This window comes from Chinchilla lanigera, unplaced genomic scaffold, assembly GCF_000276665.1.
Source record: "Chinchilla lanigera isolate Chin_1 unplaced genomic scaffold, ChiLan1.0 scaffold00005, whole genome shotgun sequence".
Lineage (NCBI taxonomy): Eukaryota > Metazoa > Chordata > Mammalia > Rodentia > Chinchillidae > Chinchilla > Chinchilla lanigera.
This window is the reverse complement of record NW_004955406.1, coordinates 23,235,869-23,262,695: the sequence shown is the minus strand read 5'-3', so window position 1 is coordinate 23,262,695 and position 26,827 is coordinate 23,235,869. Positions and strand designations below refer to the sequence as shown.

The 26,827-nt window shown below is 42.3% G+C and overlaps 1 protein-coding gene across 3 annotated transcripts in view; it reads right to left on the bottom strand.

Moving 5' to 3' along the window:
- Nucleotides 1-5,079: 5,079 nt before the first annotated feature.
- The window catches only part of LOC102003313 (chromosome unknown open reading frame, human C1orf21), a 130,641-nt gene continuing 108,893 nt past the window's right edge, over nucleotides 5,080-26,827 (bottom strand). For all 3 annotated transcript variants that reach the window (XM_005375052.1, XM_005375054.2, XM_013521592.1), the window contains one exon: nucleotides 5,080-7,540. In XM_005375052.1, the coding sequence (XP_005375109.1) occupies nucleotides 7,502-7,540 (39 nt within the window). In that variant the 3' untranslated portion in view covers nucleotides 5,080-7,501. The remainder of the gene's footprint in view (nucleotides 7,541-26,827) is intronic.

The window sequence follows — 26,827 nt, the reverse complement described above, 5'->3', positions numbered from 1 at the left end:
ACAACAAACAAACAAAACCCCCACTCTGTTCTTTGGGAAACCTAAAAGGCACTGCAAATTGTTCGTATAAAGGGGTTCTGGTATCTTGGCACCTTCCTTGGCTCACTCTGGCTGGGCTCTGACAGTACTAATGAGATGCTCAGCAACTATCTAGGCGTGTGGGTATTTCCCACTTGTATGCAGTTCAGCCGTTTTTGAGCTTTAAAAGGCCCCTTTTTTGGCTGGACGTAGGTGTGTGCTCAGAATCCGGCCACCAGGTGCAGTCACCTCACCCAGTGGAGGGCAGATCGAGGGCAGCTGCCTTGGTTAGCATTACACACTAAACAGGGAAGCCCTCTGCTGCTTCCTGTGTGTTTACTTTAGGGTGCACCCTCATGTCCGGGTACAGGCCAGCTTGGTCCCAGGAGGGATTTTTAGGCAGGTCAGGATGACCCAGAGCTGTCCCCCATCTGACTCCAAACCACGTTCAGTCCGGGCTAACTCCCTTGGACTCAAACAGCTTTTGAAGACAGGAAGAGGAGCTGGCGCGGGGCGGGAACAGAAGACAGGAACAAATTATTTCAGGAGGCTACCATGCATTCCTAAAGAGGAGGGCAATCCCGGCCCTGAGGGTGACTACATAGAGGTCTGAGCGACCCATGCCTTAGGCAGAGCAGCCCCTGAAGCTCTTCTTTGTGTTCGCTGAATCCACAGCAGAACCTCAGAGCCCTCTGCTGCTGCGGCAGCTCACTGCCCTGTCCTTGCCCTCTGCTCTCCTCTCCTCCTTCACCTCCGAGCTCCAGCCCCTGCTCCGCAGGGCTCACTGTCACGCTGTCCCATCACCCTGGAAGGCCATTTGCAATACTCTCAGTTCTCTGACAAAGGTGGGCTTTGATGGCACTGCTCTCTGGAGGCCTCTGATTCCCAAAGCTGGGCCGGCTGCCTCTGCAAAATGCTCCCACCACAGCACCCAGGACCCTTCCCTACAGTGGCCCTTCCGGGCTGTCTCCCCACTGCTGGTGGGCTCCCTAAGGAAGGTGGGAGCTATGTTTGGTTCAATTGTGTACTGCTGATGGTTAGCTCAGTGCCTGAAGTGTACCAGGTGTCCATAAGTGGTCTGTTGTTCGAGTGAGTCCTCAAGACTGGGAAGGGGAATGCTAAAAATTCTGCGCCTGGGACAACCTACATGAGGGACGCCAGTTCCACGTACTGGTGTCAAAGTACCCCAGGGGAGCTGCTGAAATGCCAGTCGAGGCCACATGGGTGAGTGGAGGAGTGTGTGAGCAACACCATGGCTGTAAGTGGCTGGACGTGGCATGCACCCTCAGGAATGTGTCCTTTATGCCTTGTGGGCTGAAAAAGGACATGAGCCACAAAAGGACACACGTCAGCAGGAGTCCCGGGGGGGTCAAACAGATGTGAACATCTGGTACAGAAAGGGCTGCGCGGGCAAGAACAGCAGCAGATCTCAATGCTCCCACTTGCGTCTAACTCAGACTTTTGCAAGAGCAATCACTAGCTTTTCCTCTTGTGGTATTATTATAGTTATACTGATCCTTTCCTGGACATTATTTTGGGGTTTGCAGAAAGGCAATATACAACCTTTTCTTCAAGTCTTTGATAATGATGTGTTTATATTCCCTTTATCATTCATCTTTGTGCCTGTGTATGTGTGTGTGTGTGTTAAGAAAACTGATCCAAATTTGTAGTCCTAATAATTTGGCTGCCTGGTTCAGGAAAATAGACAGTAATTTTATGAATTTATATCATGCTTTGATTGGAAAATCTGGCTTGAAATCTTTTGCCAAACTTCCCTTGCTCACTTGCCCGTCAAAAGAGACTCCCTGAAGGCTGGACTGAAATGCTAGGACATCAGGGCCGTTCTCTTCTGAGTCTGGGTCAAGTGGCCCCCTACAGTTCCAAAGCTATTTTCAACCCTGGGGCACCTAAGGCATTCTGGCTGAGTTAATGGTGTTCTTGGTACTCTGGGACTTAATAGCGCTCAAAACCGTGGTCGAAAAATAACCCCTGGGAAGAAGAGAAGCGCGGATTCAGGGTATACAGGGTAGATAATATCTGAATGGGACCTTCAGCTTGGGGGAGGTCTTCCTGAATGAGAGCAATTTTTCTGGTTTCCAAGAGGTAAGAGTCATTTCCCACATCATCTTCAAGGAGTTTGGCAGCCACCAGGTTAGAAATAATCATGATCTTGGGAATAGATTTCATAGAGAAACTGAACATATTACGACCTCTATTCAATTTTTTTGATTCTTTCAAGCTGAGTAAATGACGGTGGATGTGGGTCCCTTCCAGGCAGCTCCTTAAACAGTTGCTATGGAGATATGAATCACTTTTTTTCCTACACGATGTGCCTTAAGAAGCAAGAACAGAAACTCTAGGGAATTCCTGGGCTCTTCTGATCTCGGATCAAGTGACTAGCAAAGTCACTGCATTACTACCCCCAAACTTTTAAGGTGTTGACAGAGGTTCCTATTTAGTTTTGGTGCCCCAAAGAGCTTGGAAAAATACAGCTCTTTAGACGAATGGTCAGAATGAATTATCCAATTCTAACCCACAAGAAAGAATTTCAATAGAGATTAAAAGTCTAGGTTCTGTCAGCCCTCCACTTCCAGCGATCAGATTCTCTCAGCCTTGCATCAAGCTTGAGGCTTTTAACCTTGCAAAGATGCAGCCTGTGCTGAAACCGGAAGCCTGGAGAATGCAGGCAAGCAATCACCGCCACCAACACTTGATCTGGTATCTCACTGAAGAAGTACCAGGTTTCCTTCTCCTAACCGAAAGCACTCTGGGAGCGCAGCCTTTTCTCTCTGAGCACAGAAGTCCTCCTGCAGCTTCTCCCGGGTTGTGTGCCGCTCGTTAGACAAAACACTCCCTATGTAAAATGAAGAGGAGCCAAGGGGAGAACCTGATAGTTGCCCCAGAAGGTGTTTTCACAGTGTTGCGAGGGGCGTGGTAATAATAATAATAACAGTAATAATAATAATAATGGTAATAATAAAAATTTAGAAAATACTTGAATGACATCTTTCCTTCTTTTCACATGGCTGTTTTTGTTGGATAGATGCCTTCAACACTTACAATATATACTATTTAGAACACAGGGGGAATAACCCGCTTTGCAGATCTGTTGTGAGGATTACACAAAACAATTATACAATGCCTTGCACAGTAGCTGGCGCAGAGTACAAATAATAAACATCAATTCTTTTCCTGTTTCTTCCAAGATTAGACTTGATCTCAGGTAAACTGTGAGTTTCCTGAAAACCACAGCATCACTATTCAGGACCGATGTTGCCACAGAGGTAAATATATTCACCCACAAATCTCATTTTGTACCATAGCTTTGTGACCCTTTTCCAGAGATATACAAAAAGGTGACTGCTGAAGTCAAAGGCAGTTTTCCCCCTTGGAAAACACATCCATTTATTGGCAGAAGGCAATTCACAGACCTTGTTCATGAAATTCCAGAAGATGTACTGCAGGGGCATTTGCAGTGTGAAAGCCAATTGCCTTGTCCAGCCGCACACAGGCAGTGGGGTCCAGTCACCCGCCATGACATCAGGAAGCCAGAGTTCCTGTTTTGAGCCATCTTTTCATTATGGCTTTAAATATATACTCCCTACTCATCCACCGTGCCTTCCTTTTTCTTTTGGGTTTTAAGCAACTTAACAAAAAGACCAATTTCTAAGAGTATAAAGAAATAAAGCTCTGCGAATGCCTTCTGGGGGAAAAGCATGGAAAGTAGATTTATGTAAAATTACAGAGTGCAATCTAATCCTTTTTTTTTTTCTTTTTTAAAGGAGGGGTAGAGAACCTTAGATACCAGTTGTTTTGCTCTTTATTAAGAAAATATTAGAGTCCTGGAGGCCAAGATTGTGAGTCAGTATTTTCCTGGATTAAGAGTTAATTTTTCTTCCTACAAAACCAACATATTTAACCAAATTTCTTAAGAGTAGTAGAGATGGAATACTTTTAAATTCTTGCCCAATGGGTAAGCAGGACTTATAACTGATAGGCCAACCTACATCACAGGCTACTGAGGTAAAATTCAGAAGAGGTATAATTTCTCCTTTTAGCAGGCTTACCGGAGAGTCCTGCCTTAATAGAAAAAAAGTGGCAATGAGTTTGGGAGGAAGACAGAGTTATAACTCAAAGCTGGATGACATCAGCTGGGAGCACGAGTGGGTTCCGTCATTCCTGGGCTTGCTGCTAGGACCGTCAGCTTGCTGGCTGGTCGCTTCCGATGCCTGGGTGTGTCTGTGACACAGAGGTGATTTTCTACTTTACACCGGGGAGCAGGCGGGTGCTAGGGCAGAGGGCTTAAGAACCAAGGCCACCTCTGGGCCCGGTCATTTCATATTGAATCATCCAAGGGCAGGCTCAGATCACAGGCGTGGCAGACAGGAGAGTCCTGCCGCCCACCAGGCTGCTGTGTGCCTCCACTGTTTCTGAAGGCTGACCTAGTTTTCTGTCACTGGGCTTTGTACCTTCTTGGTCCCTAAATAGACCACAGCACCACTCTGTGCTCACGAGTAAGCCTGGGGCTAGGAGGAATTGCGAAGGTGAAAGCCTCTTTGAAGCCTGTCTGCCAGTACGGAACACGTATTGCATTGTGAGCGCAGAACTCCATGATCCCGAATCTCTGCCAACCAAAAGAAAGCTGTGCACACACTGCTGAACTTTTACAACTCCACCACTGGAAGTACATAAGGCATGTGTAATCCAGCTGTACATCTTGTTGCCAGCTCAGCCCCACCCACCGGCCACCGGGCAGCTGCACTTCCAATCACCCTGGCACACGGTCAGTGTAGCAGCCCTCTCTGCTGCCTGCTTCTTACTCTATTTCTCACCATTTTTCTTCCTCCATTCACCAGGCTAGTGCTCTCCTTCCCTCCTTCCAACCATGTCCTACAGAGATGGCAACTAGCAGAGTGTACCAGGGCGTACACTGGATCATTCTTTTCACTGCATCTGAGACAATCCGCTTATTGTTCAAATACACAGAGGGGAAAAAAGGGGAAAATATTTTTGCTCTAGACCCTTTCAAAAGGTATTAAAAAGAAGTACAAACACAAATTGCTTGACAATTTTATGGTTAAAACCAACAAATGGAAAAGACAGCTTTGAGTGTTAATATAATCAAGCACTTCATGCCAACCCACTCGACCGCCCCATTTTTCAGACCTGCTTCTAGTGGTACCAAATGTGTCTGAAGAGGAAATCACTCTTACACAGCAAAGATGCATCCAGTGTTAAACACGGGAGACAGAACTCCAGGCGAAAAGCCGCTGGTTTGTGGGAATAACACTTATGGTTTTATTAGACACTCAAAAGTCAGGTCCCAAGAAACATGTAGTTCTGTGCACATGTGTAACATGTCAAAATGTTAAATGTGACTGTGAGGACAATGATGTGAGCATGTTTCATCTCCGGGCAGAGGATGGTGACTGCCTGGGAGGACACCGTCTGAGACACCGAGTAGTCAAATGGAAGACGTTAACATTTGCTTCATTCTTGCTTGATAAGAACATGAGATCCAGGAAAAGGTCATCCACTTAACAAGAAACAAAGTCCCCAGTGAACAAGTTTGAGGTGGGGCTTAGCAGTTCGTTTATAGTGGAGGAAAACTATTTTCATCACTTGGCCAAAAACCATACAGGGGGAGGGAACTAAAAACCCTAGACTACTTGACTCTCCCTGCGTTTTTCTGCCTGAAGCAGGATAAAAAGCCTTACATTTTGGCTGCATCTCTATTTATGTAACAACCACAGCTGCTCCCCAAAATAGCTGCTGCTGGCTGCAAGAATTAAGGGATTTTGTTGCTAACATATTTGAGTCCATTTTCTAGAGCACTCACTATTAGCATGTCAGTGGTGCCACCCATTTTGTGGATGGATTTAAAAGTGAAGGCCCCTCTCAGCTAGAACAAATCTAGGTCCTTATTCCATTTTGTGGCAGAGAACCTCTCCCCTCAACGTCTTAACCACTCACCTTCTTAACTACCTACTTTTGGAAGGTCGTAGTGTGGCTGATACCGGGCCCTTGAAGTTTACAATCCAAAAAGAGAACCATGCAGCGCTCCTTCTGCATTTCTGTGGGACAAACTCAAACCTGGACTGCTGGCATGGCATTTAAAGGGGTGCCTTCCCCTGAAAGTAACAAAGAGAACCCTCATCAAAGCTATCAAACACGTTAAAAAAATACAAAAGTTATTTTCTCCTTTTGATTGCTATTTACTTGTGAGACAATATTTGTTAAAAATATTACTTCTGTCTTTGAGAAGAGGTCATTCTCTTCATATAGTATGGAAAAATAAACTCTACTGAACACACAGTCAACATTCCCCACCACTGCCAGGGGCTTTTGGCTTTCACATCTCCAAATATCATCACCAGTGTAAAAGTTTTGGGGTAGGCAAATGCTTTTCAATGTACTATCGAGTAGGAAGAAGAGGAGGAAATGGCAAGGCTCATGTAGCATTGTGGAGGGAGAGAATCACAAAACAGGATGCTTTATCCGCTAACAAGATGAAAGAACATGGTGGCTTCAGTTCCTTCTACAAGCTCATGGGGTGTTCCCTCGTCTCTTCTGACCATTCACAGCCCTTCAGAGCCTCGGTAGATTATTAAGGAAAGGGTGGGGAGCCACTTAGGACTTGTCAGTGTCACTGCAAAGGAGGGCTCAACTGCCACATCCAAGATCACCTTAAAACACTGAGCTGGATGAATGGGAGAAGACAAAGATACATAAAAACAGTAAAATGTTTATTTCTTAGAAAAAAAAGTGAGGAAGAGGGATTCAAAATGATTGCAATCACACTTCCATCTGCATCTGAGCAAAGCCAATGCTACAAGCTTAATCCTTGATTAGGGTACCTATTAGATGGAACAACCTGCTGCTTGCTCCTATGTCACCTCCAGGAGTCAGGTCACACCATGCTTTTAATTGATAATAGCTCCTCTACCTCTTCAGAGCAGAGAAACAAGGCTGGCCAAAGCAACCATCTCATTTCCAAAGCTCAACACTGCGAGCGACAAGCAAGGCCCAGGCTGTCTCTGGATGGCTTGGGAGAGATACGGAGGAAAGAGACAGGGAAAGAAATGCTTGACTTAGAAGCAGAACTGGTCTAGAAGTTTGATATCTGAGTTCACCACTACTTCATCTTATAGAAAATAGGTTGAAGAGCATCTGTAAAACCAATAGTATCTTTAAGGTGAAACTGCAGAATTTGCTGCATACCTGGACACAAGAGAAGTGAAAAGTTGCAACAAGTTTAACTAGCAGCAACAAAGAAAGTTCGATAACAGTTTTTGTTTGTTTTTAGCAATATTCCTTTGAAGTTCATTAAGAAACACTGTAATTTAATGGGGCATACGATATGGAACGATCTTCTTTTGCTATAGTGCTGTTCATTGAAGAGAACCGACCTTTGCAAAGATTTCAACTGGGGTGTAACCTATTTACACAGTAGTAGCTCCTGGTCTGAGTGATAGAATTGGTGCTATGTGATATCCTCTTCTTCCGAACAGTAATCCCGACCCTTGGGGAGAAAAGAGAAAGAATAACGTGAATGAGAAGTTCAAAGTACAGCTTAAAATAGTTACTGCCAATCAATTTTCTTTCAGCCTAAGACTTCTTATAACAGAATCCAGGCTTTATTAGTGATTACTTTGCACAAAGTAGATACAGCATAAATATGAGCTGGAATCTCTCTCTCTCTCTGGTGTGAAAGTTTTGCCATGCCCCAAATAAGCCCTTACTTTATGTTGGCAAGAATTTATATGAACTTGTGTAACAGGCAGCCTTGTAACACTCAGCTTTATACTCAATGGATGATTCACTCAGAAAACCAATTTCTTTTTTTTTTTTCTTCCGGTACCAGGAATTGAACTCATGACCTTGCACTTGCCAGGCAGGTGCTTTGCTGCTGAGCTAAATCCCCAGCCCGAGAAAACCAGTTTCTCTCCAGGAAGAATTAGCAAGTCACTTTTAGCTGCTCACATTCTACAGCTACATCCTTTCGCCTGGAACTTAAAATTTCACAAAGAGAGGTCATGTAACTCAGGGATGTCTTAGTTGCAATTCATTCTAAAAGCATTGATTACAAACTCTAGGGGGCTGGGGATTTAGCTCAGTGGCACAGTGCTTGCCTGGCAAGCGCAAGGTCATGAGTTCGATTCCCGGTACTGGAAAAAAACCAAAAAAAGTGAAAAACAAAACAAAACAAAAAAAACCAAACAAACTCTATGCAGACAGTTGGGACTGGGCTTCAGACCCCACATCTGACCTTGCTTGGGCAAAACTCACATTTTCTGGGTCTGTAAATCATCACAGATATCACAAGTTAAAAAGACCTACACTGCTGCCTTACAGGGTTACAGGCAAGGGTTTTGTAGAGTCAAGTATTATTACTGTTTGCCTCCTTCAATTTTTTTATATAAGCTACACATTCTAATTTTGGAATGGAAATATTCCTTTAAAATCAAATTTTCTAAACTGAAAAGTATGCTCCAAAGTGTCAACATGTAAATAATGACAGTTTTTTTTTTTTTTTGTTTTTTTGTTTTTTTGTTTTTTCTCCGGTACCAGGAACTGAACTCACGACCTTGCGCTTGCCAGGCAGGCACTTTGCCGCTGAGCTAAATCCCCAGCCCCAATAATGACAGTTTTGTACATACCTACTGCTCAGATGTACTGAATGTTTCTTTGTTATAGTATCTGCATACCCTCTGTGTCTCAGATTCCTCATCTACAAAATGAAGATAACAGCACTTCCCACTTCATGGGGTTGTGAAGATCAAATAAAGTGACTAAAGAGCACCTAGCACATGATGTTGTACATGGTCTGTGTGTATATGTGCATGCATATGTTTGATAAATTAAAAGTGCTGCCCTGAAATAACAACTTCAGGCCTGTGGAAGTATGAGGTCACTTAGTCCATGCTAAATGGCCCTTGGGGGCTTGTTCTGTTTGAATGTTATTCACTACTTTTGCTTTCCTCCACAAGGTTGCCCTCACCTTGCTATTCGCAGATCTCTGAGTCTAGCACCATCTCCAGGCTTGATTTATTTGCCTCAGACAACCTCCCCTGGGCTGAGAAAGTGGGTAGCCAATGCCCCCGAGGAGAGTAGTGTGTAGTTAGCAGTCCTTCCCCACTGACAGTTCCCTGGCCAATGCTCAAGCTGAAGCTATCCGTATTCTTGGCCCAGACCACCCAAGAGACACTGTCTGAGTTACCTGCTGGAGAGCTGGAGAGGGGACTTTTCGGGTTCCGGACCCCAAGGTAGGAAACAGGGCACACATGAACCTTTGAACACAGTGCTATAAAGGTCAAGGGAGGCCCTGCACTGATCCTTAACATATGACACCCAGAGAGCAGACCTGCAAACAGACTGGGAGTTGAGCTGGGGAGGAAAGAGAGGGCTTATAAGATTTTCTTAGGATGAGGGGCTGGGGATTTAGCTCAGCGGCATAGCGCCTGCCTAGCAAGCGCAAGGTTGTGAGTTCAATTCCTATACTGGGGGGGGGTTGTTTCTTAGAAAGGGGGCACTGTTACGGTTTAGATCTATAAAATGTTCCCCAAAGTCTCATGTGCTCAGAGTGGGTGGGCTTTGAGAAAGTGATGGGCTCCTCATGAAGGTTCTAACTTCATAAAGTGAACTAATCCACTCACAAGTTCATTAGCTGAACTTTTATGGGGAGGTAGGGCCTAAATGGATGAGGCAGGTCACTGGACGGCACGACATGTCCAGGCCTTTCCTCTCTGGCTCTACCCACCATCTTGCTCTACTTTTCCAGGTGCCATGAGGCAAGGAACCACCCTCCCCCGCCATCCTTTACCTGGTTTCTGCCTGGAAGCCAGATGACCATGGATGCAAACCCCTGAAGCTATGAGCTAAAAGAAATCTTTCCCCTCAAAGCCAACTTTTTTTCAAGTATTTGGTTAAAACAATTAAAAAACTCACTAATATAGGGAGATTGGGAAAATTACCGGGCTTTGATTTCCTGGGTGTAATAATGATTTTAAGCCCTGATGGTTGTGATTAGGGCTCACTGGGAAAATATGGCAGGTGGTCTATAAATGTTATGTGCTATTTTGTTTGTTTGTTTTTCTTCCGGTACCAGGAATCAAACTCACAACCTTGTGCTTGCCAGGCAGGCGCTGTGCCACTGAGCTAAATCCCCAGCCCTGTTATGTGCTATTAATAGTATTATTATTTATATTAGTCAGCTTTTTCATCACTGGGACATAATACCAACACCCACAATTTGAAGTGGGAAGTGCTATTATCTTCACTTTGTAGATGAGGAAACTGAGGGTATGCAGATACTATAACAAAGAAACATTCAGTGCATCTGAGTAGTAGTATGTCCAGAATTGTCATTAATTATTTACATATTGACAACTTGGGGGTATACTTTTCAGGTATTTAGAAAATGTGATTTTAAAGGAACATTTCCCTTCCAAAATTAGAATATGTAGTTTGTATGCAGAAGTTGAAGGATGCAAATAATAATGACAATAATAATAATAATAATAACAATAATAATAAATACTTCACTTTACAAAGCCAAATTACATGTCTCTTCTTTCCAGGGATTCATTCCATGATGGTCTAGCTCCATGGCAGAAAGGCCTGGCAGGCAAAGATGCTCTGTTCATGGCTGCTGGGAAGCGGAGCAGCGGACAGCACCAGAGGAAGGAGCTAGGGACCATGTGTAGTAACCACAATATGCCTCCATGACCCACCCAACACATCCAGGAACATGCTTTACTAGCCCTCTGGGTAGATCCTAAGCCAATCAAGTTGACACAACTAAGGTTAACCGTCCTACTGCTACTACTACTACTGTAACTGTCGTTATTACAAACTCTGAGTTTGCTCAGGCTTCTGGCAGAGGACTAGGGACCTTTTGCCTTGTGGCTGCCAGGTAAGTGTGGATTGTGGTCATAGGCTGTGATCTGACGTGGGTCAGGGGAACTCCCACGTTAGCCTTGTGCCCAGACAGGCCAGAACCCCGTTTACATGAGAAAAGCTCCCAAGGAAGAAAGTGAAGTGCTTTTCCTCTTACAGCTAAATGAGGCCTCAACTCTACGCAAAACCGATGAGGCTCCTCTATAAGGAAGAACTTGGAAGCAAGGACAGACAGATGCACACACACAGGCGTGGGCACACCCATACTCCTGACCATGAGAACTGCTGTGCTCATTGACAGAGCAGGGTCTCCAGCTCTTCAAATGAGCTGCAGCCTTGTGTGGGAACCATCCCAGACCTCTGAGTTCCCGATACCACAAGAAGGGCGCCCCCACCCTACCTTTTGAGGAACAAAGCTAAATAAGCTCTCCATATAAACAGAAGACTGCAACTTTCATTTCCTAAGCGTTTGTTCTTCTAAATTACTATAATTAGGGGAAGAAAATACATCAGTTGCTTTGCAGATATTATTTCATTTATTATTCATATTAATCCTACAGGGTAGGAGTGGAGTCCTGTTAGTTGTGGGAAAATCTCACAGAAGCCCAAGACCACAGAGCTTTCGTCTTTTTTTTTTTGTTTAGGACTGTAGTGACTTGATAACTAAGTTCAAATTCCAATCAGTTTCTTTTTGTTATTACCACCTGCCAGCAGCTCTGAGAACCAAATACTTTGGTAACAAGAAGTTCTGAAATCAAAACACATTGAAGGCAGGAGCCTCCATATGGTCATCCAGGGTGGGTCTTAGTACCCGGAGGAAACTGTCATTGGAGGGGCTCTGTCTCAGTACCACATGGGCCTCATTTGCACCTGGGCCCTACTGGGCAGGACAGGGAGCTTGTTTCTGTAGCATGACTTCATGTCTCATTTAAATTGTTAAAGAACTGTGCTAAAAAGAGAACCTCAAAACCTGCAGCTGTCAGAATGCAGGAAGTAGGAGTGAGGAGGCTTGGGAGACACATAGCAGTCCTCTTGGTTGAAATATGCCCTTCCCCCTTAAAGGGACCCAAAACAGAAGTCTTTGTAAAGATGTTTACACAATTAGAATTGGGGACTGTGAGGCACAATTACAGCCTTGTGTAAGGCTCCAGCCTTGTGTAAGGCATGCACTGCCAGATCACTAGGAGGTTCCTCAAGCTCCAAGAATGGGAAGTCCTAAGGATACTGACAAGGAAGGATTGTTTGAAAGAACCACAGGGGCATCTTGGTGTAGACTCAAAAAGCTCCAAGAAACTCTTGCCTACAGAAACTTTTCTGATCAAGCTCTTCTCTGCCGAGAGCTCCCATGACCTGTTCAGTTATAACTATTTTCCTTTGAATATGAAAGAGTTTGTGTCAACTCGAAACATACATTTCCAAAAATCTCGAGAAGGATTTTTGTTTGTCTGTTGAAGTGTCTAGGCTAAGAATCAGAGATATTAAGGAGCAGCATTGGGAAGAACATTATACTAATTTTAAATTCTCCTAGTTTAGAGAGGAACAACTCTGAGTGACTTTAAATAAACAAACTTCCTCCAATGTAGCTACTGTACTTTTTCTATTCAGTTTTATTGTGTGTGTGTGTGTGTTGCTGGGGATTGAAACCAGGGCCTTGGCACTGAACTTACATACCCTGTCCCCTTTCAAATTTTGGGCCAGAGTCTCACTAAGTTGCTAGGGTGGGTTTGAATTTATAATCCTCCTGCCTCAGCGTTGGAATTATAGGCGTGCATCACCAGTGTTGGAATTATAGGCGTGAATCACCACACCTTCTACTCTGGTTTAAAAATAGACAATCTAGGAGTGGTTACCCAGTTGTAGGTGTGACTTGATCTCAGAAGTCTTTAGTATCTTTCTGTGCATGTGTATGTGTTTGATTTAAGGAACGCCACACCTCAAGCATGTAACAATCAGCTATAAACTGCATATTTTCCCATTAGTGTATTGGGTCATATCAAGGTTCATATCCTTTATTATAGCAATTCTAGAAATGAGAACTGAAGATGATACACGGTTAGAGGTGGGAATGGGGACTGAGTGTAAGCAGGCAGGAGAGATCTTATTGCAGTGATATAAATGCACATGTAATATGAACAAGTTTTAACTTTTGGGGTGGGGTGGTACTGGGGACTGAATCAGGGCTTGTGCATGTGAGACAAGTGCTCTACCACTGACCCCAACATGGCTAAGTTTTATGGTACATAAATTGTAACTCCAACAGGATCAAGCGCAAACACGCAAGTGCTTCTTGTATGTCACACTGCTTTTACATGTATTGCTCTTTCCTCACATTCTCTCTCCCGCCTTCTCTACTTGGTTACTTAGTCTTTATGATCTCCATATTGTATCAAGTGAAATTTCCCCTAGATGCCCTAAAGACAATTCTTGCCCACCTCTGTGATTCCTCTACCACCCTGCCCCCTTGTATAGTACTTTTGGCTAAAATGTTTGCCTCTCATATATGCGGCGGCAGGAAATGATTCCGAGTATCTTTGTCTTCCTGCTGCCTAGTGGAATCCTCGTGGTCCACAAAGCACAGGCTATGAACCCTGGAGGGAAGTGGGGCTGGGTGGGGCAGGAGCAAGGCTGTGGAGTGGAGTGCGGGTTTTTAGGAAGCATCCGGGTGCTTTCATGAGAGAAGGAAGTTGCATATCTTCTGCACACCACACTGGAAGCAGCAGTCCTTTTTAATGATTTGGGTCATAGCAAGTTTTGAGCAAAAGTATCAGTAGAGGCACAGCTACTGTCTCAAGAACAGCCTGGAACTCAGGGGATGGGGGTGCAGGGCTGCATGGAGAACGGACTGCAATGGATACTAGAGAAGCACTCTTATTTATTTAAGTCATACCCATGTAACCCACACACAGAGTTATGTATGTCCAGCTCTCTTCCCTTAATGTTTTCGGGTATCTTAGCAAACCATGTGCTGTTCTCACGGAGTGCAGAGTTAAAGAATTTTTTAGGTATGGTAATCGAGTCAGGTAACTTAATACCCCAGGCAAGACTCTCATGTATAGAAAAAAAAGATGAAGTTTTGTGGTGAAGTCTCGTGATAGAACTTGGTTTTAAAGAGGCTTATTGCTGTCAGAAATTACTTGTTATACCTGTCATAAAGTCGGCTCCTGTTGTTTGTTGATTAACTGGATACCCAACTGAAGACTTCACCTTCCTCTCCATTAACTGCCTGGATGACCAGGGGACCTCTCCTAGTTTCTGGCCTCTACATTATTTTCGTTCTGCCCCTTCTCTGCTTCTTTACGTGACTCCTTTCCTTTCGTAAGTGTGGGGTCTGTGAATCTCCGTTGCTTAACTATTAACCCTCCTCAGCAGCCCTTACCCTGTCCTGGGGGGTTTCAGTCCTTTCTGGGTGGTAAAGAATGCTTTGCTTAATAAAGCACAACTGCTCCATCTGAATTTCAGTTTATAAATTAAGTGGGCATCTGCCTTTGTTCCCAACTTGCTCCTCCATGTTGCATGACCCTGAGGCACACAACCCACGTTTCCATGAGAATTTGGATATTCCTGAACTGGAATCCACGGCAGGACAACCACCTTCTGCAACCTCAGCATCTGTGAACCACTAGCCAGAATCCAGAACAAACTCGAGGAGGAGGAAGCCGGAAGAGTGGAAGGATGGGCATCCCTAAGGCCTGTGGGCTGGCAGCTTCTTCTGCAGGGCTGCAGGGGTGGGAGCAGTCACCTGCTGCTTCCCCAGGGCTGGAAGTGTCACAGCCTTGTCAGTTGAGCACCGCTTTTCAGCACTATTTTCATTTGCAGTCCAACGACAATTTGTAACATCAATTTTAAATGCTGATGAAATGCTATAGAAAAGCAAGCAAAAATAATTAGCTGCTCTGTTAAAGTCTCCTCCCCCGGCTTACTTCATTAGAAAAAGCATTCCAGGCATTAATGGCCGTCTCTGTCTCTAATGAGCTTTATTCTAATTAGACTCACATGCTATTATTTCAGTTGGAAAAAGGTCTGGTTGGTAATGAGCAGCGGAGCGTGGCAACCCCTGACTGTTTCTTTGACCATATATAGGAATGATCACCATGATAATGACAGCACCGACAACAGTCCCAGTATTCCGGGGCTTTTCATTTCTCAGAGAGAATAAGTATTAACTAAACAGCTTTAAGCCCCCCACGAAGTGTTTATGATACCCGAATCTCTGCTCTACCAACAGTCAGGAGGACAGTTTAGAAGCTTTAAGTACATATTTCTCAGGCTTTGTCTGACATCGGTACTTGGCTGGTTTCAGTGACGCTCCACCCTACAAGGAGACCAGCAGGACCCAGGACAGGGGAGGGATGGATACCGTGGCATGTTCACAAATTCTAGGCCACACTGAACTGATTTCCTGGAGCACTGATTGGCAAACTTCCTTTGCGAAAGTCCAGAGTAAATATTTTAGGCGTTGTATTCCATATGGTTTGCTGCAAACACCCTTAGCTACGGCAGGAAGCAGCCACAGATAAAAGTGACCAAATGAGCATGGTTAATTGTTCACTTTTATCTTTATTTGTGCACTGAAATTGAGATTTCCTATTTTTGCATCTTCTTTCATTTGTTTCCCAACTATTTAAAAACATGTAAAAACTATTCTGGTTCCATGGCCTACACATGGCCTGGTTGTTGTAGTTTGCCTGTCCTGTTCCTGAAAGCGGAATTGCCCTCAGTGGATTCAGAAGCCAGTACTGCAGGAGGATTTTGCCTTTTCCCTAAGAGATCAAACAGCAGAGATAATTTGTGTCCTGAGAGGTATTTCTGCCAAAATGGAGCAAGAAGTCTACAAAATGCCATTTTTACAAATGTTCATATTTCACAAAACAATCAAAATAAAAATTAAAAACTACAACCCATTTCCCCAATAAACCAATCTTAAAGTTTTATTTGAATCTTTATCCACATGCATGTAAGTTTTCTACGATTTCATCCTGTTGTAGACACAATTTAAAATTTTTTTTCCACAACATTATCATAAATATTTGCCTTGTTGTGATTCATTTTTTAAGTAATGATAAATTAATCTACCATATTTCGGTAGAATTCTTTGTGGAAGATTTCTAGGTTGTTTGGTAGACTTAAGTCAGAGACGTCTTAATTAATATATGCTCAAATGTAAGAATAACATTCAAATACCACTTGCGCCACAGCTAGGAAGTCTGGATAACCCACTGGGTAGACTGGGGCTTCAGGGATCTTCTCTAAATTTCCTTTTGGACAACAGCTTTAGAAAATCTGAGATTTTAATTCATTTGCCTCTGGGCAGAGTTGTGTTTTTCAGGCAAACTGTTTAGATGTCTTTGTCCTGAAGTAGTTGCTTTTACCCTAGGATTTATACTGAACATGGAAAGAATACCTTCTTTCCTTGCAGTTAATGGAGAACGGCCAGTTGGTGTCAGATGAGCATCAACTTTCCTGCTGGATTAGGGAACCAGGCAGGTCTCTATTAGTCCCTCCCCTCACAGTGCCTGAGACTGTCTGGTTGGTGACTGACCCAGCCAATCACAGTGGAGTTAGTGGAGGATGGTGTCTGCTCCTCACACCATTCCAAGGACTGGGCTGACCAAAGAGGGAGAAGAGAATAATTTTTAAATTTGGCTTCTTTTTTTTCTTCACACAAGGGGAGTGACATTGCTTGCTGGACATTTCTCTGCCTTCAGAATAGGAAGCATGTGTTGCATCTGTTGCGGGGAGGACCCTGCAGATAGTAGGCAGAGAACAGTGGGCTGGCCAGACAGGAGAGAGAGAATCCTGGAGGGCAGTGAAGAATGGGTATTAGGGTTCAGGGTTGGGGAGAACACTTCCTCTTCTAGGGCACAGCTAATGAGGCCAAGCTGGATACACCCCAAGAGGGGAAGACAAGCAGGGTTCATGGGACTTCATTATGAATCCTGAGGCAACAACTGGCCTGATTAACCCAACATGTTTCATAGGAATGAACACTGTAGGGAGATGGCAGCCGAGGGAGGCACAGAGGGCACATGGGAGGCTGCATCCACCGAACTGACTGCTATGGGGAGACCGTTAAGCTGCTGGGTTATGAAGAGCTGATTAAATTAAGAATTGCCACCCATTTACCAATTGTCCAAAAAGAACAGCTATTCGTAGAGATCAGGCATCTGTGTGCAGACAGAGAGCCCTTGGAAATAGGAATGATTTCCGGTGAAATCTAAATAGGACTGTTTCACGTGCCTTAGAGAATGGCTCACTGCCCTCCTGTTAATACTTCCTGGGGGTTTTCTTCCACCCAACTGCACATTGAGATGAAGTGGAAGGTACAAGCAAGGCCAGTGACCACAGTGTGATCTACTTTCTTTCCACTTGACATTTTGTCACATACATATTCCTCTTTCTTTTTTTTTTTTTTTTTTTTTTGTTTTTTTTCCGGTACCGGGAACCGAACTCACGACCTTGCGCTTGCCAGGCAGGCGCTTTTTGCCGCTGAGCTAAATCCCCAGCCCCCATATTCCTCTTTCTGTAGACTTCTTTTGACTTTGAGAAATTTAAAAGTTACAGAAAAGTATAAAGAATGGAATCAATGTATTCCCACCACCAAGGTAAGAGATTGTAACATTTCACAGTACCTCTGCTCATTTCCACTCTCCCACTGAAGAAATTAAATTACAGTCCTGGTATCCCATCCCCATTCCCCTGCCCAGTAATAGTCATGGGATTAGTATTTGCTCTTCCCATTTATTTTACTTTTTTTTTAGTGTTGGAAGTTGAACCCAGGGCCTCAGGATGCTAATTACGTATTCTACCACTGACCTACACTCCCCAGGTTTCAGTTTACTTTAGACAATTTAATATTTGTGTAATATTAGTACTATATCATATAGTATACTTTTACGTGTGTAGAAATGCTTAATTGTATCACATATGTATATACTTGCCATTTATAAATACATTATGCAAGAACAGACTACACTAACACATGTATTTGTGCACGTTGTGTAGCTATCAGTACCTGGTCAATGACTGGTGTTTAATAAATTTATTGAATACCTATAAACAATATGCTATAGTATTTATATTATTTTTAATTTACATGGTATCACACAATTGTTTCTGCGTATTCCTTGATTAATTTACTAATATGATTTGAAATCTCTAATTGGACTTCTCTCACCCCTTTTTCTTTCTCTCCTTGCCTCTCTCTGTATATTTTTTTTCTTGGCTCATTCTTTTTAATCCTACATAATATTGTCATACAGGAATACAGAAGATTTTATTTATTCCTTCCTTGACTAATGGACAGTTAGGTTGCTTCTAGTTTTTTTGGTCTTTGTCTTTACTATGGAATACCAAATGCTGCAGTGACCTTTACTGAAATATGTTATATCATTTCAAGTGTCTATTTCCAGTTTAATAGATGGTTTTCATTGGTTTGTACTAATAGTACTTCTTTATACAGTACAGTCTGACAACAAATCCTTTTGATGTTTTAAGTATCGCACATGTATTACAAACCAGCCCTGGCTCTGCGTCTGGGAATCACTTCACTCATTAAGAAGGTGGGTTCTGACTCAGGATGCTCACCTGGCTCCTTTGTCTGTTTCCAACTTGTTCAGAACCCAGAAAGGAGCTAGGTAATGATTATGCAGCTCCAAACCTCCAGCAATCAGCTTTGAAAATATGAGCTGAAAACATTTTAGTTCTCCTCTTGGCACAGATTTATTTAGAACGTGGAATTAAAGTGAGAGCAGTCCAGAAGTGTCAGCTTACAGAGAGCTTTTCTCTAGGAATGGGGCAGCTTACATCTTTATGTATTAGAATTTCAGAAAGAGAGGAATAAAATACATCAGAAATAACAAGCGACCTCGCAATAAGTCTTTCAAGAATTGTGCAGAACATAATATGCCTCACAATTCCTTCCTCACAGATATAGATGGATCTCTGAGAGAGATGAAAACTTTGGGAATAAATCAGATGAGATACACTGAAGTCCCTTCCAACTCAGAAGGTTAAGCTTCTAGAGTAGAAGCTTCCTAAAAGCAAGAATCCTATTTCCTAATTCGTCATTTTCACCTCCCCTGGCCCTAGTTCATTTCCTGGTTCAGACAGCACAATAAAGTTAAGCTTATTAAAGGAATCAAAAAAGCCAATCTCACCATTTGTGTGAGTTTTTGGGAGTTATCTTTCCCTAATTTTTTTATTGCTGTTATTATATGCATTTTGAGGCAAGCATTAACGAATCTTTTTAAAAGGCTCATAAAAGCAGGTTTAAAAAACCCACAGAAATTAAAAAAGAAAGAAGCCTCCAAACAGGAAAATTATACATGGGGATTCAGCTGTACCCAAGCCACTGACTCAGTGACTCACTCTTGTAATCACAGCTCAAAAGCCAGGATAGGTTATTTCATGGCTCTATAAATGTTCACAAGGATCTCACTCCTGAACATGTTTATAGCACCAAACAGGGGGGCAGATCAGTGTGCTGGAAAGTGTCTTATCCTAACATTCTACCTATAAGGAGATACTTCTACCACAGGAAGGCACTTGCTCAGACAAGATCTGAGCTAAGTTCTGCATTTTCAGTTTCAGGTTTAGCCCCTACCTCACAATCTTTTCTGTGTAAATAACTTGGATGACACGGATATAGGCAATTTCAATCAAAGTTAGAGCTACTGATTACAGAATATCTCCAACACAGCAAAAACTGTGCAGAAGACTTTAATTATATTTTCTTCAATTTCCCCGACAAGTTAGTATTACTACCTAATTTTTTTTCGTAAACAAACTGAGGATCAGAGAGTTTAAACAACTAGCCTGGGATCACACAGCTTTGATAGGTGCCAGTCCTTGGGTCTGATCCAGGTGGGAAGCACAGATTCTTTCTCTTGCATCAGGCTGCCTCCTTTGGATCTCTGTAGATCTAATTTTTGGCAGTATACCCACTATGCACCTGCTACACTGCTCCAAGCTGTCACAAGTACCTCTTACCACCCTCTTCCAGTGAGGTTCTTTCTTTCATATCTCCATCCTTTGCATGCTTCTGCCTCTGTTTGAGGTCCAGTGGTCCTACCTTACTCATTCACAAATTTTTTATGCCCTGTGCTAGATTTTAGAGGTAAACAAAGAAGTGAGATCCAACTGTTATCCCTACGGGTATGTTTAATGCTTCCACTCTTTTTGGATATTCTCAAATAATACAGTAGATGTCAAGATTGGCACTCTCTCTACCCCAGAATGCTCTCTGTAGGGCTGAAGCGACACTCACGGGTGCCACACCCAAAGAATGGAAAGGCCAAGGGGAGGAAGGAAGTAGGTAGGTAGGTGAAGAATAAGGAAAAGGAGAAGCTGAAGGGGAACAAGTCACGGGAGTGAGAGTCGCCAGCATCCCGATGCTCTGCTGCTTTGGCTGGTACCTCAGGCCTGAGGGCAAAATGACACTGCCTGTTCTGCACCGTGCGTTCATGGCATTGTGCACCATGCCTCCCTTACAGCAGTGGCGTCGTTTTTATTTGTATTCATGACTATACTGCTTGAGAATCTGAACTCTTCTTGCTGCTCCCTAGAGAGCCAGGAGGATAGAATTTCAAAAATTCTCTGAAAATAAAGCCCTCCAGAAAAAAGAAAGCGAGCAGAACCTAAGAGGGTTGCATTTCTCTCAGGCTTGGGGCCTGATTTATTCTCCTTAACTGTACCTCTGATTCATACTACCTGGAGGGGAATACTAGGATTTCCAAGGTCTAGCGCACACTCACATTTTGTCAGTTTTCCTATACCAGGGTCATCATTATGATGAAAAAGAAGTCATCAGCATAAAGTGATGCAGTAGAGATAAAAACAAAACAAGACTGAGTCATATCCTTGCCCTTTGTGATTAAACTTTAATTAGAAGGGGCTGAGTGTTAGCAAAAGCAAGGTCATAATAATGCTCACCATGGAGCCAGAAGTTATTTCATGAAATGTCAATGGCAGCCAAGCACACTTCCAAAATACCCATGCCATGACAACCTCTGCACATATGGGGCAGGCAACATAATAGTCTTGAGGATCAAACACAACAGTACCAGTTTTCCTCATTGCTAGCAGGCACGGAGGAAATCTTAACCACGGTCCCAGAAAGAAAACGTGTCACACTGGCCTGATGTGGCAAACATTATACAGCAGCTACAGTAGCTGAAGAATCTCTACAGGAGTTGTGCATTCATAGAGCCCAACAACGAAGTTTAAAACTCCACGAAAGTCACCCTCTTCGCCAACCAAAAAGCACACGCCTGGTCGCAGGCACACTGACTCAGGACAGGGGTAAGATTGGCTTGGTGTGCTCTTAAAAGAGCCCTTGACATAAATTTAAAAATGCAGACTTACCATGTTCTTTCTCATCAACGAGATTAGTTCTGGGGCCAAGGGAATCAGGCCACTTTAGGAGCCCAAGTATCTTCTAAGTGTAAATGATTGCTCAGTAGATGTAGAGGTCTGCTCTTTCTTAGACACTTCCCTAAATTGCCATATTGAATAATTACAATCAACATAGCCAACTTTTCAAAGTCATACTGGAATATACAGGATGAAGTTTTTTTTTTTTTTTTTTTTTAAAAAGAGAAGAAAGGGAAGTGAGAAAGAAAGGAGAATGGGTTTGTACTCAGTTTCCAAATCCTCTTTAAATCAAAGATGTGTACAGATAAGGTTGCCACCTCGGCTCACCTGTGTTCAAGGGTACCTCTGGGTGCTGGATAAAAGGGAAGCTATCAGCAAGATGTACCATAAAAAATCTACAGGTTCTTTCTTGGGGCTCACTGACAACTTCCTTGAAGTTGTGAACCTTAAAATTATAGTTTAAAATTTTGTGTCTATTTTTATAGGGACAGTCTTTACAACTTGTAGAAGATTTCAAAAAGATGCCCAAGGCCCAACAAAATTTAAGATGTCTTGCCTGAGAAAAACTAACCAAATGCAAATAGCACTGTATTAAGACATTACTTAATATCTGGGGTCTTCTCTGAGAGAGTAAAAGATTCCTTGGTCATCTCTTGGGTTCTTACCTCCTCATAAGGCAAAATGTAAATCGTTGTTTTTGTCTATAGAAGACACTATAGACAAATTCTTAAAAAGTTTTCTTTAACTTTTTTACTTCTTATAAGTAAATGGAAATGTACAGTGGAGAGTATACCTTAAATTCTGAAGCTACTTATACTTAGTACTATATTCAGAAAATGCTTCATGGACTTTTAATCTAAACACTTGCTTTCATCTCTAGATATTGTGAAAGGTTAGAGTTACAAAATCACTATGTTGCTCTGCAGCAAATGGCCATTTTCCTAAAGCTGCAAATTTAGGCAAATGCCAACACTTCAAATAAACTTCTAGGAGTCTTCTGTGGCTGGTCAGGCATAATAATAACTACAGATTCCAAAGGAATAAGGGTTAAATATCAGGGTAAAAAAGGAATGTGCTGGTTCACATTGATTTATAGTATTTTTTTTTTTATTTTCCAAAAGGAAAAACAAAATTCTGAGCACTCCTCTGCCTTGTTCATCTCCAGACGCAGCATAGTGCTGTGCCCGCCCTCCCCCGCCCCCAGCAATACAGTGAAACGGCAGCCGGTGTCAAAGAAGTTCCCAACTACTTGGTGAGTGGACTTGAAGTTTCAACACCTGACACTCATGTACTTTTGTTAGTACAAGAAAATCTGAGTCTCGGGGAAAAGAGGGATTGAGACGTGGGTGGCAGTAGTGATGAATGACAGACTCTTCCACCAGTAAAATGTTACATTTTAAAGGCACTCACTTTAAAAACAGAATTTGCCATTGCAAGTAACTATTTTCCATTGGCTTTGTATTCCATACATCATATATATCTGCCCTCCCCCAGAACTTGCATAATACCTGGTACTTGGGAAGTGCTCAGTCAGTCCGCACTGCTGCTCCCCCATAGTGGGGGTCAAACTGGAGATACTCTATCGTGCAGCTCCAGCTCTTTTCTGTCTTTGATAAGGTGTCACTGAGTTGCCCAAGCTGGCCTCAAACTTGTAATCCCCCTGCCTAAGCCTCCAAAGTGGCTGGGATTACAGGTGTGGGAACTAACTCCTGAACTAACTAACAGGGGCCTCACACACATGGTAGGTAAGCTCTCTCCCACTGAGCTACAATTCTAGCTCTTAGTTTCTTAAAACTTTTTTGGAGGGTCGCTGTGAACTCCTTAGACAACCATTTCTCCAACTGTGGTGCAAAGGTAAATTGCAGCTCTGCCATGTGATGAGCTGCAGGCTGGTTCAGAATAAGTATAAGTTTTACTATAAATATCAAACCATTTTATAGTCCCAGCATCAGTGTACTATTACTGATTCCTTCACATCTATTTTGAGGGACACAGAGTGTGGTGTCCAGAGGGGTGAGCTGGAAGGTGAATTCAAACCATGCCCCCCACACATTCAATGAACTTGTGGGTGTGTAGGGAAGGCAGTTTTACATCGCCACAGGGCTAGCCAATGTTGTTTGAAATCTTGAAAGTCAAGACCTCTCAGCAAGAAGCTGTGAGTTTAATCTCTTCTTTAACTCAACCTTATAAAATCTAAAGAACAGATCTGAGCTGCATTTATAGTTGTCCTCATGCTAACCTTGGCTGAAGAAATATTAGCAAAGGTTGGAGCCCAGAAAAAAAATTCGGAAGAATCCAGCTTTCAATTGCGACTACATAAACTATGACAAAGATTACATTAAACCAATATATTAAGAAGCAGAGTTTAACTTCTGGAGACATAATGCTTAAATGATACCCATGATAGCATACTCAAAATGTTTGGAGGGATGAACTTTAGGTAAGAGAAAAAAACAAATAAAAAAACAGAAAAAAAAAACAAAAACAAAGCAAAACAAAAAACCCAAAACCAGAAAAGCAGAGCTTAGAGAAGGTAGAAAATTTCTTGCAGAAATCAAATGGTGCATGTCAAATATATAAATGTATTTGTTCTGGGGTTGTAGCTCAGTGGTAGAATGCTTGCCTAGCATGTACTATATACAAGGTGTTGGGATCAATCCCCAGAACTTTAACACATGCACGCACACAAGCACACACACATTCATATGCATTTATTCAATAGGGTGAACACTGCTTATGTTGAATCTATAAGTGCTCCTCTGTGCAGAGAAGCTTCCATCTGATAAATGATCAAGTTATACACTTTGTTTGCATTGTGCTAAGCATATGATACTCTGGACCCTGGAGGCAAAGGAAAAAGGGAAATCAGATTTCAGGTGGGAAGCAATGAACTTCAGTTTTGAGTAAAAGGAGGTTGAATTTCAATTATGGAGACATGTTGGAAAGAGATTAGATCATCTTAAGTGCCTTGTCAGAGTCTGTGAATGTTGTTTAAAAAATAATTTAAAATTTAGGCTTTAATTTTCCCAGTCTACCTCTAACTACTAAACATATCTTTTTATTGCCAAAAAGCTAGTGGGGTGGGGGTACAAACAGAAAACAGAAAGCTCTTTATCATCACAGTAGGCATAATATTTCTTTTTATGGTTCTTTTTACTAAAACAAAATGTTATCAGCAAGCCGAACAGCTTTTGAACCAAGATGTGAAACTTGGTATTGCTCCTAGTTGAAGCTTTCCATCCAAAAAGTCATGCATAAGCCAAAATTTTACTGAAAATAAAAAATGATTACACTCTTAAATATTAATGTATATACAGAGAACGCTGTAGCTTAAAATACAATTTTAATTCATCTACCTCTGCTTTCCAAATTGGTGATATCTGCTGGTCTTTTAATGGGCCAGAAGATTATATAATTATTCTTTCAGAGGTCCCCTCCCAGTGGTGTCTGCAGCTGAAATACTGACAAATTTAAGACCTCTTTCATTATCTTTCATTAAGAATTTATAACTTAGGAATTCAGGAAGAAATGTTCTGATAAAAGGGCCACAAAAATTACAAAGAAAGAAAAATTAAAAAGAAAAGATTGTAAAACTGGCCTCCAATGCCTTAACCATAGTGCAGTATGTTTTGTTCAGAATGTAAGGTTTTGCTCTTCTTTAGAATAAAGTTTATAAATTATAATACTCAGATTTGTAAATTTTACATCAAATCCACTCCTCTGCAGGGATGAATTTAAATTCTATAAGCATGTAAGCCCTTAACTACTGCCATATTTCATTCTGCATTCAGTTGATTAGTATATGACATTCTGAGATCAAAATTATGAGTTCTATTTCTACCCAGGTCAACTTTGAATCTTACTGTCAGTTTAAATCCATGCATTACGAAGAATGGCACCTGGAGACTCTGCTTTGGAGTTAGGCATACTTGGGCTGGAGTTCCAACTTGACTACATAGTTATCCATCTTATCCATAGGAAATACAGCCTGAGACACCTGGTCAATTCCTGAAGGTGAGGACAGTATCAAACCCTTTATGTCCTCCCTACTACATATTTGTATATTACTAAATGATAATGACACATTCTGAGAAATGCCTCATTGGGCAATTGTGCCATTTTGCCATTGTGCAGACATTACAGAGTATACTTGCACAGACCTGGATAGCCTGCGTCAATCACTTCATGTGATCTCTTGATATAATCAAGACACCTGACAAACCTGAGATGTATGAGGCTGCCACAGCAAGCAGCATACTGACATACATATTGTCTCACAGTACATTTTTTGTTATAAGTAGGAGTACACTTGAAAACAACAAATAACATGGTTACTTACTATCATGATCAAGTATTATGTACTGTACTTAATTAAATCCTACACTTTTATGTGACTAGCAGTGCAGTAGGTTTGTTTATACCAGCATCACTGCAAACACCTAACTAATGTGTTGTACTGTTGGAACAGCTACAGTATCACTAGGTGATGACACATATTTCACATCCATGATAATCTTACGTGACCACGGTTTACATGTGGTCAGTCATTGACCAAGTCATTGTTATGGGGTGTATGGTGGCAAATAGGTACATAATGCCTATGATAAAATGTAATTTATAAATTAGGCACAGTAAGATATTAGCAATAATAATAAAATAGAACAATACAACAATATGCTGTAATAAAAGTGATTTAAGACTTATGAATTGTTTCTGGAATTTTCCATTTAATATTTTTGGACCTCAGTGGACTGTGGGTAACTGAAACTGTGGAGAGGGAAACTGGGTCAGGTGGGATTACTGCATTAGACTTACAAATCTGTGAACAACTGGCTATATTATCTGTCATACCCATGAATAGGTGTTGTCTGGAGACAAGCTGTTATCCTGAGATAGGTATTAATTAAAATAGGTATAAGATGTTTGTAAAGAATTCAGAGCAGTGTCAGGCACACTGTTGACATGTGATAGGTTTCTGCAGGAAGTAAGTGCTTCCTTGTAGTTTGAGGTTAAGGGCACCACGTTGGGTGCAAAATGATATACACGGATAAAGACACTCCATCTAAGAAACGGTTCTTTATTGGTCTCTATCTGACTTGACAACTTTTAATAAGAGAGGGCAGTCTGAAATATTGGGGTGTTATATCACACTCCAACTTTTACCTACTTACTCTTTTTTGTAAAGTGTAAAAACCTAATTGCTTACAAAAAGCCTTATAACACAGACATAAAAATATTATTATCAACAGAGTGAGCAGTGAGAACACAGAACAGTTTCCAGAGTGGCACCCCCCAGAGTGAGGCATTGGTGAGTGAACTAGAGTGGTGCCTTGCACACAGCTGCGTGGAGGAGAAGCAGCAGTGGGCGGGATTGCCATTTTATCTCCAAGGGCTTGGGGCTTGAACTCCAGCAATAGAATAGCCCCAGGATTGCTTCACTGCTAATGTCTTGGTGTGGAATGAGGAAAGAACCCTCCAGTCTCAGTAGACAGCCAGCAGTTGGACAGCAGACTGGGAAAAACTCTGCTGAGAAGTAGCA